This window comes from Lycorma delicatula, chromosome 1, assembly GCF_047948215.1.
Source record: "Lycorma delicatula isolate Av1 chromosome 1, ASM4794821v1, whole genome shotgun sequence".
NCBI lineage: Eukaryota > Metazoa > Arthropoda > Insecta > Hemiptera > Fulgoridae > Lycorma > Lycorma delicatula.
In genome coordinates this window covers 336,105,785-336,119,672 of record NC_134455.1, presented here as the reverse complement: position 1 = coordinate 336,119,672, position 13,888 = coordinate 336,105,785, and the positions used below count along the sequence as shown (strand labels likewise).

The 13,888-nt window shown below is 36.7% G+C and overlaps 1 protein-coding gene across 1 annotated transcript in view; it reads right to left on the bottom strand.

Moving 5' to 3' along the window:
• nst (phosphoglucomutase 3-like protein nst) overlaps window positions 1-13,888 on the bottom strand; it is a 49,753-nt gene that overhangs the window by 32,048 nt on the left and 3,817 nt on the right. Inside the window, exons 2-3 of the mRNA XM_075382214.1 lie at window positions 13,291-13,590; window positions 11,670-11,871 (exon numbers count right to left, since the gene is read on the bottom strand). Of these exons, the coding sequence (XP_075238329.1) occupies window positions 11,670-11,871; window positions 13,291-13,590 (502 nt within the window). The remainder of the gene's footprint in view (window positions 1-11,669; window positions 11,872-13,290; window positions 13,591-13,888) is intronic.

The window sequence follows — 13,888 nt, the reverse complement described above, 5'->3', positions numbered from 1 at the left end:
TCTCCGTTACTTTTTAATCTTTACATGGAACTAGCAGTTAATGATGTTAAAGAACAATTTAGATTCGGAGTAACAGTACAAGGTGAAAAGATAAAGATGCTACGATTTGCTGATGATATAGTAATTCTAGCCGAGAGTAAAAAGGATTTAGAAGAAACAATGAACGGCATAGATGAAGTCCTATGCAAGGACTATCGCATGAAAATAAACAAGAACAAAACAAAAGTAATGAAATGTAGTAGAAATAACAAAGATGGACCGCTGAATGTGAAAATAGGAGGAGAAAAGATTATGGAGGTAGAAGAATTACTAAAGATGGACGAAGCAGGAGCGATATAAAATGCCGAATAGCACAATCTAAACGAGCCTTCAGTAAGAAATATAATTTGTTTACATCAAAAATGAATTTAAATGTCAGGAAAAGATTTTTGAAAGTGTATTTTTGGAGTGTCGCTTTATATGGAAGTGAAACTTGGACAATCGGAGTATCTGAGAAGAAAAGATTAGAAGCTTTTGAAATGTGGTGCTATAGGAGAATGTTAAAAATCAGATGGGTGGATAAAGTGACAAATGAAGAGGTATTGCGGCAAATAGATGAAGAAAGTAGCATTTGGAAAAATATAGTTAAAAGAAGAAACAGACTTATAGGCCACATACTAAGGCATCCTGGAATAGTCGCTTTAATATTGGAAGGACAGGTAGAAGGGAAAAATTGTGTAGGCAGGCCACGTTTGGAGTATGTAAAACAAATTGTTGGGGATGTAGGATGTAGAGGGTATACTGAAATGAAACGACTAGCACTAGATAGGGAATCTTGGAGAGCTGCATCAAACCAGTCAAATGACTGAAGACAAAAAAAAATAATAATTATAGTTTAAAATATATTTAAAAAATTGAAGTTATATTCTTTTGTTCAGCAGTGAGCAGTTGCTGAACAAAAGAATATATATGATCAAATTAATTTGTCAATTGCAGCACAAGGTGGATTCTTTTTTTTGAATGCACCAGATGGCATTGGCAAAACATTCCTCATCTCACTGATACTTGCGCGCATTCCATCACACAATCATATTGCGTTGGCAATTGCTTCATCAGGCATTGCAGCGACCTTGCTTGATGGTGGCTGGACTGGGCAATCAGCACTCAAGTTGCCATTGAACACTCACACAAATCCAGACGCAATGTGTAACATAAAGAAGCATTCAGGCATGGCTAAAGTTTTGAGAAAATGCATAATTATCTGGGATGAATGCACTGTGATTCACAAGCATTCACTTGAAGCTCTCAATAATAATACCAGAGTTTTCAGTGGTGCTCTAATGCTGCAGTCCAGTGATTTCAGACAGAAATTAACGCATGTTTAAAAGAATCATACCTATGGCGAAGTGTCAGTAAGTTATGCCTCACCATAAATATGAGTGTTCAACTTCAAAATGATCCATTGGCATTCTCTGAACAATTGCTCAATATTGGCAACTGAAAAATTCAATTGCATGAAACACACATGCAACCAACTCCCAGACAATTTTTGCAACATGGTGACTACCAAAGATGCTTTTATTGAATGTATATTTCCAGATTTACAAGCTAATTACACTAATCATGCGTGGCTACATGAGAGAGCTATTTTGGCCACAAAAAATATAAATGTCGACAAAATTAATTTTAAAATACAAGTCATTGCCTGGCAATGAAATATCATTCATATTGATCGACACTGTTGTTGATCCTGAGGAAGTTGTCAACTATCCTGTTGAATTCTTGAATTCACTGGATTTACCTGGAATGCTACCACATAACTTGTGATTGAAGACTGGTTCACCAATCATTTTTCTTCAAAATTTGAATGCACCAAAGCTATGTAATGGCACGCGATTGGTATAAAAAAAAATCATGTGCAATGTTCTTGAAGCTACCATTTTAAACGGCAAGTTCCAAGGTGAAGTTGTTCTACCACAGATTCCAATGATCCCTTCAGGTTTGTCCATTCCATTCAAACATTTGCAATCTTTAATTCACTTGGCATTCGCAATGACTACAAATAAGTCACAAGGCCAAACAATGTCAATTTGTGGGTTGGATCTAGAAAATCCATGCTTTTCGCATAGCCAATTATATGTTGCGTGTTCAAGGGTTGGCAGACCATCAAGTTTGTTCGTTTATACCCCTTAGGGATTAACTAAAAATATTGTCCATCAAATCGCATTAAGATAAAAAAAAAAACAAATTTTATTCCTGTCAATATTAAGATTAAAAATATATTTAATGATTTATTTTTTGTACATTAAAAAAATATACCTGTCAAAAATGATTTGAGTGTTTTCTTTCTTGCTATTATTTAAGACAGTTTTAAGTTTATACTCAACACATTTAAGTTTATAGTATACAGATACACTCACACGCAACTGATAGGTTGAGTTGTGATAACTGTATGCATAGTGGCATCAGGTATTTTAAAAATAATTTTTTTTTTACACATTTTTTCATCAAAACAGCCTAAACAATTTATAGTTTATTTGAAAATTTTTTTAATTTTTGGATTTACAATGTTTGAACAGAACAACATCTGAGCCCCCGCCAAAACGCATAAGATGCGATCTGGTAGGCCGCCATCACACCTAATAAAGATTTGCAGTGAACTCTGACAAGCCTCATCCGATTCCGCTGGATATTAGTCATTGCACCCCACACGGTGCAGCGTACAAAATAACGGACAACACCATCATCATAATGACCCTGGCATTTGGAAGCCCTTGGTGACACATTTGATGACATCAACCCGTTCCAAGGCAGTTAGGGTCCTCTCAACCCTATCACAGCATACTTAATTTTTGATCTAAGAAATATGCTCACCAAATTTACATGACTACTCTATCGTGATGCCAAGATAATTCACCTTGCTCACTGCCCAAACATGATGATCCCCAATTGTCAGACAATTGGATCCATCCTTCTCCTCTCGGTTAGAGTGATATAATGTCATTTTGCAGGTGAAAGCTGCAACCCATGGTCTTTCATCCTATCATTAACTAAGGTAAGAGCCATGTTACCTCTATCTTGAACCTCTTGCACTGTCTTCCCGCTGACCATCAGCACCATGTTGTCCGCATAGGCGATAACTTCTGAATGCGGTGGCAACCATATCCTAAGAACATCATCAAAAACAATGTTCCATAAGAGGGGGCCCAACACAGACTCCTGTGGGACCCCCCCAAACATCTGAAAGCAAAGACGTCCCTCCAACATCTCTGCCATAACCCATCTATCACTTTAGTATGAAATAACCATCTTCAACAAATAATCACTGATGCCCTTGTTAACCAATGCAGTCATAATATTGCTCCATGGCAACAACCCAAAAACATTTTTTAAATCAAGCAGTACCAACATTGGTATACCCCATGTCCTCCAAGTGCCCCGTTGAATTCCTGAAGCCCAGGTAACCACCCATGTGACTGCTTATATTGCCGATCGTCCTTTATAAATCCAAATTAATTCTCATGTTTGCCCTCACCATGGTTCAGTAGTTCTTCAAGGATGTGGACCAACAGCATTCTCTCCATAGCCTTAGACATATTGTTGAGCAAGCACAATGAGCGGTACCCCTCCAACAGGTTCTCAGCATTATCTGCTATAATTCAAATCCAAACAGTACTGTAACATTGTTTTATTTTTTATTTTTAAACTGAAAAAATGTTACATTTACCTTGATAAATCTGAATGTATTTTAATGTAAAATATAATTTGATATAAACAATCTACAATAAATTACAACTGAAGTTGTGGGTTTCCACAAAAACGTTTTTGTAGATGTGAAAAAATAAGGCAAGTGTCATCTTATTTAATGTATATTTCTGTACTTAGATTGATCAATTTGGTTCATGTTTGTATATTAGTACAGAGGAATATGGGTTTTGAAAAGATTGACATTAGAAAAATTACACGCGCGCGCGCGCGCGCGCACACACACACACACACGCGCGGTTTGTTCAAAAAAAGACCAGACTTTTTTAATTATATGCCAACAGAGATATTTAGTGATGTGCAGTTGGCAGCAATGCGTTCTGCATTAACCGCCTCTGTAACCACATGTTCTTGGATTATTTAGTTTTTATGTCATTATTATTTAAGTGCAACATGTTTGAAGTGTTAGTAATGAATTTTGTAATATGTGATTTTTTGATGATTGAACTTTTGTCTCAATGTCGTAGCCATACACCAGCTTTCGTCTCCCATTATAAGCCTTTGCATGAATGTTTCATCATCAGCTTGTTCAAGGAGTTGCCAGCAATTGTCCACTCTATGTTCTTTCTGCTGTTCAGTCATCAAACAAGGAACAAACTTTGCTGCTCAATGCTCAATTTTTCAGTCAAAATGTCATGGCATGATCCAATCCAGATGTTTACCCTTTCTGCATGTTCTCTGACAGTCAATTAGCGATTTGCATGTACCAGATCATTGATTTTCTGTACTTGAGTCATCAGTTGATGTCAAAGGCCTTCTTGGTCGAGGGTCATCTTCAATTGACTGATGACCACTTTTGTATCATTGCTCCTGAAAAACGCACATTACAAAAATCACTACTAACACTTAAGCATGTTGCACTCAAATTTTAACAATAACACAAAAACTAAATGAGATATCAACAATCCAAGAACATATGGTTACAGAGGAGGTTGCACAGAACACAATGTTACAACCGCATGTCACTAAATATCTTTGTTGGCATGTAATTAAAAACGTTTGGTATTTTTTTAACAAATCTCGTGTGTGTGTGTGTGTGTGTGTGTGTGTGTATATGTATGTACAGGATATGGTGCATGAAATGATCCAACATTAGGCTTTGTTAAAAAATATTTAGAAACGTCTTCAACACAAACTCTTATGTTGACGACACATATCTTTAGTTATCACGCCTCAATGATCAGCACTCACAGTTCCATCACTGTACGAGGATGGTTAAGGAAAATCTTTTCCCTCATCACACTATACACACACACACACGTACACATACACACACACAATGAGTCCAAATTGCATGGCAATCTCTTGGGAGATGATTCTATAGCCAAAATAAGAAAACTTTTCACATAAACATAGATCAGAAAACAGTTTGTTAGCGAGTTTTGGCTCATGAAACATTTAGCCCTGCTCCCTGCTTCCTGCTCCCTCTTTGAAATTAAACCATACAAAATTCTTGGTGTACAAATCAAGTGGTAAATTTTGTGCGTCCTTATGGTTTTTGATCTAAGAAATTGAATAAAAGTGCTCTCAGACCTCTATCTCATTTCGGTTTTAAGAAAAAGGGATAAAAAATGTAAATGTTTGTTGGAAAATATATGTTTTTAGGTTCGGAATAAAATAAAACTTTTAATTTACAAATAAAAATTTCTAGTTAACTTTGTAGAATTTAATTCTGATAAAATTGATGTCATTTCTATTAAAATTAAAGAATATTTGAGAAGTTCAACTATAATTAGAAAAAAAACACAAACTGTATGGGGAAAAATGATATGATTTTAAAAAGAATAATTTTCATCAATGTTTCAACAACATAATGTATATGAAAACAAATAGAAAACTTATCAACAGAAAAAAAATTAATATAAAATAGATTTAAAAAGAAAAAAAATCACATACTTTTTTTCTAAAAATTATTAAATATCAAAATGTTTACTTGATAAAGCTGCAAACATTTCTTCAAAACAGTTGCTCAATGTGGCTATCATTCTATTAAATGCATAGTTCAGCTTTGTGAAACCATGCTAGCCAGACATGTCTAATACGAGGTGTGTGAGAAAAGTAATGAGACTGGATTGACTTTTTACTTACCAAAGTTTTTATTTTTTCAAACAACAATATTATCCCCCTTCAAAGTAGTTCCCTTGGGCAGCTACACACCGGCAGAGTCGTTCCCACTCCTGGTAGCAGTGCTGGAAGGCTTCAACTGGTTGGTCAGTCTTTTGAATGTTCTCCAGAATTCTAAACTGACGTCCTTTTAAGACATGTTTCAATCTCAGGAAAAGGAAAAAGTCACAAGGACTAAATCAGATGAATAGGGGGGTTGAGGAACTCTAGGAATGCGTCTTGAGGTCAAAAATTCCCTGATGGAAATGGCCGTGTGACACGGGACATTGTCATGATGAAGCATCCACTTGTCTGCAATGTCTGGTCTCACGTGAATCAGTCTTTTCCTGAGCCTTTCAAGGACACCTTTGTAAAACACTTGGTTGAAAATTTGTCCTGGAAGAACAAGTTCTTTATGCATGATACCCTACTGTCCAAAAAGTATATCAATAATACGGTTTTGATTTGCTCAATAGACATTTTTTCGGTTGAGGATATAATGGAGTGTGCCACTCTTCGCTTTGCCGCTTTGTTTCAGGATCATACTCAAATATCCAGGATTCATCACCTGGATTGAAGAAATCACCAACACGACTGAAGAATTCTGTATCATTGTCAATCCTCTCAAGAAGATTAACACACACGTTTCTTCGATTGTCCTTCTGTTCCGTTGTGAGGTTTTTTGGCACCAACTTCGCACAAACCTTTCGCATGTCCAAATCATCGGTCAAAATTTGATGTACGGTGAAAGTGTTTAATTCACTCATCATCCTTCTTGTTAAACGACAGTCTGATCTCACAAGAACCCTCACACGCTCAACATTTTCGTCAGATTTTGAAGTCGAAGGTCTCCCTGAGCGAGGTTGATCTTCAACATGTTCTCGGCCTTCCAAAAATGATTTGTGCCAGCAGAAAACTAGTGCTCTTGGTAAGCAATGTTCCCCATAGACCTGTTTCAACTTTTCAAAGGACACACTCACAGATTCCCCAAGTTTGATTGCACAACATTGTTCTAAATTCCGATGATCCATTTTCCTAACACACAACTTCACTGATGGCACTGTCAAAATAACATGTTGACTGAATGGAGTTGAAACTCGTACTGAGCATGTGGAAGGGATGAACAAACCGGTCTAGCACAGACCGGTAGACACAGCGTTGCCAGATCGCTTCCAAGGTTACCAATCTCATTACTATTCTCACACACCTCGTAGAATCATTATTATTCCTAATAGTACCTCCAGCTTATTAAGTGATGTCTCAATTCTTCTTGTGGTGCCAATATAAGTAGAATATAATTACGATTTTATCCAACCCTAAAGGAAAAAGTTGAATGACATGACATGACATGGGAGGTCGAGGAGGCCATTTTAAATGGTAAGGTATTTTATTAAAAAGGAAAAAAAAAATAATGTTGACTTTTACTTTAATTCTATGATGCTGTAGCAAACTAGTACAACATTCCTTTTCAATTTTAATTTTTTGTTTAAGATTATGATAATCTTTAAAATTGTTTCTTATAATGAAACTCATTTAATCTTATTTAAATCGATTTCATTATTTTGGAGTGCAACAAGCACACTCCAATTGTAAAAGATTATTTAATGTTAATGTTAGCATTAAAGATATTATGATCGAAGTTATTAAAAAATATACATAATATTCAGTCATAGTTCATCTTCATTTTTTTTGTTTAGCAACAAACATTTCTTAAAAGTATCATTAAGTCACATGCACATGACTATGAGAATGAATGTGTACTGTCCATCAGATTGAACAGAACTGATATTTTTCCCTCATGAAACTTTTTAATATGAAATAATACAGTTTGTACATTGCAAAACTGACACTTACTCTAAAAAATCATAAGATATCATTAATGATATCTGATTTAACTATAGTTAGTTACTTGTAAAATACCCATCATCTTTATTTTAGTAACAAGTAAAGTTAAACCATTTATATAACTTTATCTTCTATAAGAAAAATATTATAATATCATCAGTATGTCTGAAAAGTTCCCGAACTAAATTAAATAAAAATGCAGATTTAAAGATAAATGGATTTACTCACATCAGCCCTCGACATATAACCCTTCTATACTCATACACTCGTTGAAGCGCTTGTACAGCCTGTCAAACGCTCTGGAGAAATCACTTTGTGGGATTGTCTTCAACTACTGGAATGTCACCAAAAAAGTGGCCTTTCATCTTCAACTTGAGTTTCAGGAACAGAAAATAGTCTGCTGGAGCCAAGGTAAGTGAATAAAGCGGGTGGGATAAGATGGTGATTTGATTTGCAGCATAACATGTTAAAACTGTTGCCATGTGTGCCGACATGGCAACAGGACTCCTCTTGTTGTTCATGAGTCCAACTGCTTGGATCCTGGTACTCGGCCCAGATTCAACGAATGCGATACATCAGGCGTTTCATTACTTCTAAATAGAATTTAGAATTCACAGTTTGACTAGTTGGAACAAATTCATGATGAATCAGGCCCTTTGAGTTAAAGAATGCAATCAACGTCATTTTCACTATTGATTTTTGCTGCCTGATGTTCACCGGTCTTTGTTCTCTAGAACTCAACCAAGCAACAAATTGACGCTTTGTTTGCAGATAATGTATAAGCACCAGCTCTCATCCCCAGTTACAATTTTTTGTAAAAAATTCAGGTCGCTATCAGCAGTTTCAACAAAGTCTCGAGTGCAAGAAAGATGCATCTGTTTTTGTTCTTTAGTCAAGAAATGTGGAAGGAAACGAGAGCACACCTTTTAGCAGTTGTTTTTTCTGTTAGAATTGTATGTACTATTGAGTATTTTGGTGGAACTCTATAATAAAAGAGCTGAGAAGAAAATGTAACAGGTTAAGAAAAGTATTTACCCAAGGAAGGAGAAGGGGTGGCGCTGCGAATGAGGAAGCGGCCTTAAGGTTATGACAGTCCAGGAGGGAGCTTAAAAAAGCGTGAAAAATGGCGTGAGTTATGTGTGGAATTAGATGAAAATCTGTTTGGTGACGCATACAGACTGGTCGTGGGTAGGTTTGGGAGGGCATTGCCCAGACTGCCGGTGGATCAGCTGATGTGGGGCTCTGCAAAACCTTTTTCCTTAAGAGAGAAATGGAACAGACGAGAAATTGTAGCCGAAGAGATCCCGAGATTCATGGTGGAAGAGTTGGAATATGCTGTCAACAAACTTAGACCCCACAAGATTCCAGAATCGTATGGAGTTATGGCGGAGGTGTTAAAAATTATGGCTGATGCGTTCCCTTTGTCATTTCTTGAGATGGTCAATCAGGCCTTATCTTATGAGATCATGCTGGGTAGCTGGAAAATGGCCAGGCTGATCATGGTGCCTAAGATGGGAGATAGTTATAAACCTATATCCCTGATTAATTCTGTTGGAAAGGTCTTTGAGGCTCTCCCAGCTAGGAAACTTGGTCTGGAATTGGAAAGGCATGATGGAGTGCCCGAGAGATAACATGGTTTCAGGAAAGGGCGTTCCACTATGGATGCAATAGGTAGAGTTTTGGAGATTGCTAAGGTGGTTGCATCAGGAACTAGACACACTCTGGAGATACCGACAATGTTGATTATGGTAGATATTGAAAATGCTTTCAATACAATTGGTTGGAATGCTATTTTGGACACTGGAGGACAGGAAGGTTTCTCCCTACCAGTTCAGAATGATTCAAGAGTACTAGACAGGTAGGGAGATGCTGACCACCTCCAAAGAAGGTGAGGAGATCGTCATGACCATGGAGAAAGGGTGCCCCATGGAATCTGGCATATGACGACCTCAACGCCCTCCTGGGCGTTGAGGTCCTGTGCAGTTACTCGCCTATGCAGATGACCTTGCCATTATGAGGATGGGAAGCAACACTAGTGAGGTTAAGCTCTGGGCCAACCGTGCCCTGGTGGTGATGGCAGACTGGTACAGGCTGGAGGACTCAAGGTTGCACCTCATAAGACTAAAACGTTCCAGATGACAGGAAGAAGGAGAATCTCCATTGGATTGGAAGGAATAGAAGTGACCTCCTCGGACAGAGCAAAGTATCTTGGTGTCTGGATGGATCGTATAAGGGGGTTCAAGATGCACATTGATGAGATATCCAAGAAAGCGGACAAGGTGTAACTGACGGTCTCTAGGTTCATGAGGAACATCGGTGGCCCCCATACTTCTAGGAGAAGACTGATAGCAACCACAGTGGTCTCCATCATCTTATACATAGTTCCGGTGCGGTTTCAAGATCTGAGGGTTAAGCATAATTTTACTACGATATACAGCACTTATAGAAGACTGGGGCTGTGTGTAGCCATGGCAGACCGATCGGTGTCGCTTGAGGCCATCCTTGTAATATCTGGTATGGTTCTGATTGATATGCTGGCGAAGAGTGGGCAGACAGATATCAAAGTATGGAGGTCTTGGATGCCAGGAGCAGGATGTTTCATCAATGGATGGAGAGGTAGGATGTGGCTAACACTGGTAGGTAGACACATCGACTAATACTGTGTGTCAGGACCTAGCTTAACAAGAGACACAGGTGGATTTTTGGACGACCCAATGGCTCTGGGGCATGAGTAATTCAATGTCTACCTCCATGCTAGAGGGAAACGGGAGACATCGACATGTGTGTACTGCCATGAAAGATATGATGTAGAATACACATTTTTAATCTGTTCAAGATGGGCTTCAGAGCGGCCGTTTAATGGAGTAGTCTTCCTGAGGAGATCATGAAACATATGTTGGCTTCATGTGAAAAATGGAAAAATTGTGAGGCATATTTTAAATATGTACTCTCTATGAAGCTTGCAGAAGAGAAGAGGTAGTTGGGTGGTTTTCGAGCGGAGAGTAACGGTGGAAGACCAGTCTTTGGGGATTGGCAGTGGGGGTCCAACAACATCGCCACTGCTGAGTGCTCCCTGGGGAACACTGCAAGCTGTTGCTTGACATTGGCACTGGGTTTGCGTATATTGCCATGATAGAGGCTATGGAACACGCGTTTTTAATGTATTCAAAATAGGCTACAAAGCCGCTGTAGAAAGAGTGGTTTCCCTGGAGGATCTCATCGAACATATGTTGGCCTTGCCTGAGAAATGGAACATGCTGTATGGTTTAAAGATGTACTCTCCTGGAAGCTTGTAGAAGAGGTGAGACAATTGGGTGGTGTTTGGGTGGAGAGTGATTCCTGCTGCCCAAACCCAAAGGCCAGCTTCGGGGTTGGGCAGCAGGAATCCAATTGAATCACCACTGCTGGGTGCTTCCAGGGGACGCTGGAAGCCATTACTTGATTTCGGCACTGGTGAGCCCAAGAAAATGCACGGTGATGATGCAATACCCTTTGGGTGGTTCTATCATCATGCTGTGTGAGGGGGAGGGTTTTTAGTGGGTCCCTGTCTTGGCAGGAAACCCCACACACCCAGCAATACAAGCTGCTGGGCATCTGGTTTTGATTTTCCTTCCTCAGACGCAAAAAAAATTGGATTTTAATTTTCTTTTGCAGAAACAGAGTTGATAAATTATGCAAAAAAAATTAATCAGATTTTTCACTGGTGCATAATATAAGTTCTAAATTTTGCTCACTAGCTCGCTCACTCACACAAAAACAATAGTGAGTTGTAATTGAAAATAATTTTCTTTACGAAGGGAATTTAAGAATTATTCATTACAATTTATATTGATAAATACAATACTCTAACTGCTATAAAAATAAATGACAATCTGGTTTTTAGGTAAGGAGAAAATCAACATAACTTAGAATAAATTCTAACATAAATTAAAAAATGAAAAATTTATCACAGAATATTCTAAAATATAGATACATACATCTTTCCTGATAGTTTTAAACGCATTTGACAACTTTTCCAAGTAACCGTTACTAGAACATTTTCCATATTCTTCATCAGTATTGCGACTTTTAACAAGATAATGCAACATAGGAGTAGTGATAATTCCATAATCTGTACAAGACCCTCCACTTTCAATCACACCATCATATGCTGCTTTGGCAAGTCTTTTACTACTAGGTCTGAAACACGTGCAATAATCATTTAATAAATTGTACATATAAACATTTAATAAATTATATTGTACAGAAAATGAACAGATCAATTTGTAACACCTTAGTAAACACATCAGATTATCTACTTACTTTTTACAGTGTAATCAACAGACTGCTCAACACTTTTCAACTATGTAGTAAATATACGTCTTTCAAATTAAAGAAAAAACACCATAAACAACATAGTTAATGTTTTTTTTTTCCTGTTTAGCCTCCGGGAATTACTGTTCAGTAATAACATAGTTAATGCTAGGGTAAACAAAGCACCCACTGGGTTGGTCTAGTGGTGAATGTGTCTTCCCAAATCAGCTGATTTGGAAGTCGAGAGTTCCAGCATTCAAGTCCTAGTAAAGTCAGTTATTTTTACACAGATTTGAATACTAGATCGCAGATACCAGTGTTCTTTGGTGGTTGGGTTTCAATTAACCATACATCTCAGGAACGGTCAAACTGAGACTGCACAAGACTACACTTCATTTACACTCATACATATCATCCTCATTCATCCTCTGAAGTATTATCTGAAAGGTAATTACTGAAGGCTAAACAGGAAAAAGAAAAGGTAAGCAAAGCACACCAGTTTCTGAAGATGCCTCTACAGAAATTGAAAATGTGCTTTAAAAGTATGTATTTAATAAATGTGGTTTGGTTTTTCTTTGAAAAATTTTATTTGTAAATAAATACTCATTGTCAACCATCAAGAACAAAGGTTTTGTAATTCAAAAGTTATCAGTGATGACTATACCCTACAACACTAAATATAAAGTTATAAAGTGAGTGTGTGTGTTTTTGCATTACTACCTTTAAAATCCAGTTTGGTCTAAACTGGTTTATTCAAATTGCTTTTTGTACCTACATAAAACAGAAAATTGCTAGATGGAAACATCATTCCTAACAACAGGATTCTTTGTAATCAGTGATACTGTATAAGGGAACAGCATGCAATTACTAAATGCATGAACTACTTAACAACTGTATGAAAAATAAGTGAGGTTTCAAACTGTGTAATTCATAACTCCTGCAGAAAGTAATGGTTGTGTTTTTAAAAATATATTTATAGTTAATTGTCATTAAAAAAATTAGTAGTGAGAAGATAACTTTAAAACCTCTTGAGTTTATTTATTTATTCTTAGTTAGATTTAGATTTTATACAAAGACTGTTTGGGTTGTGTTTTACATGAAGAGTAAAACTTATCGGCTACTCACTGCACAAATGTAAAAAAAACAAAATACACAGAAACCTAAAAAAAGATGCTACATCATGGGTGGTCGATTAACGTTCAATTTTACCTATAATTACAGATGAATCACTGAAACCATCAATCAAATAACAATAAAAAAAATAACATTCAAGACATGAAATAAATCAATTTAAAAGTGCATTACCGAGTATCTTCACCAATATATACTGATGCTGGAAGCTCCACATTGATATTTTCATTCACAGCAATTTCATTAATTATGCTATCCAGTGATGAATCATCAGCATTAGCAAGTTTTGTAGCAATTGCCTCCCATGACTGATCTAACATCTCACCATAAGGATCAATTAATTTCACTCCATTATCTTCTTCAGGATTATGTGATGCTGTAATCATTAACCCAATAAATGAAGAATTCTTCTTTTTTGAACGCAGAACAGCTAAAAATCCCATCCGGAAAACAATATGGTCAAGATCTTCAGCGCTAAACAAACAATTATTAAAATAAATTGTTTAAAAAAACATGTACAAACATGTAACACATTTAAAATTAAATTTATGAAAAATACAGTAAGAAACTTCAAAATTTGAATTCTATATATTATACAAAAACATTGAGAATAAAAAAATACAATTATTACATCTGCTACTGCAATAAAAAAGTTATATTAAATACTATTGTATAGATCAGTGATTCTTAATCTTTTTAACTCCATGACCTCAAAAAGTAAAAAAAAATTTAATGAATATTTCACAATCTCTGAACCCCAACCTTATGAAAC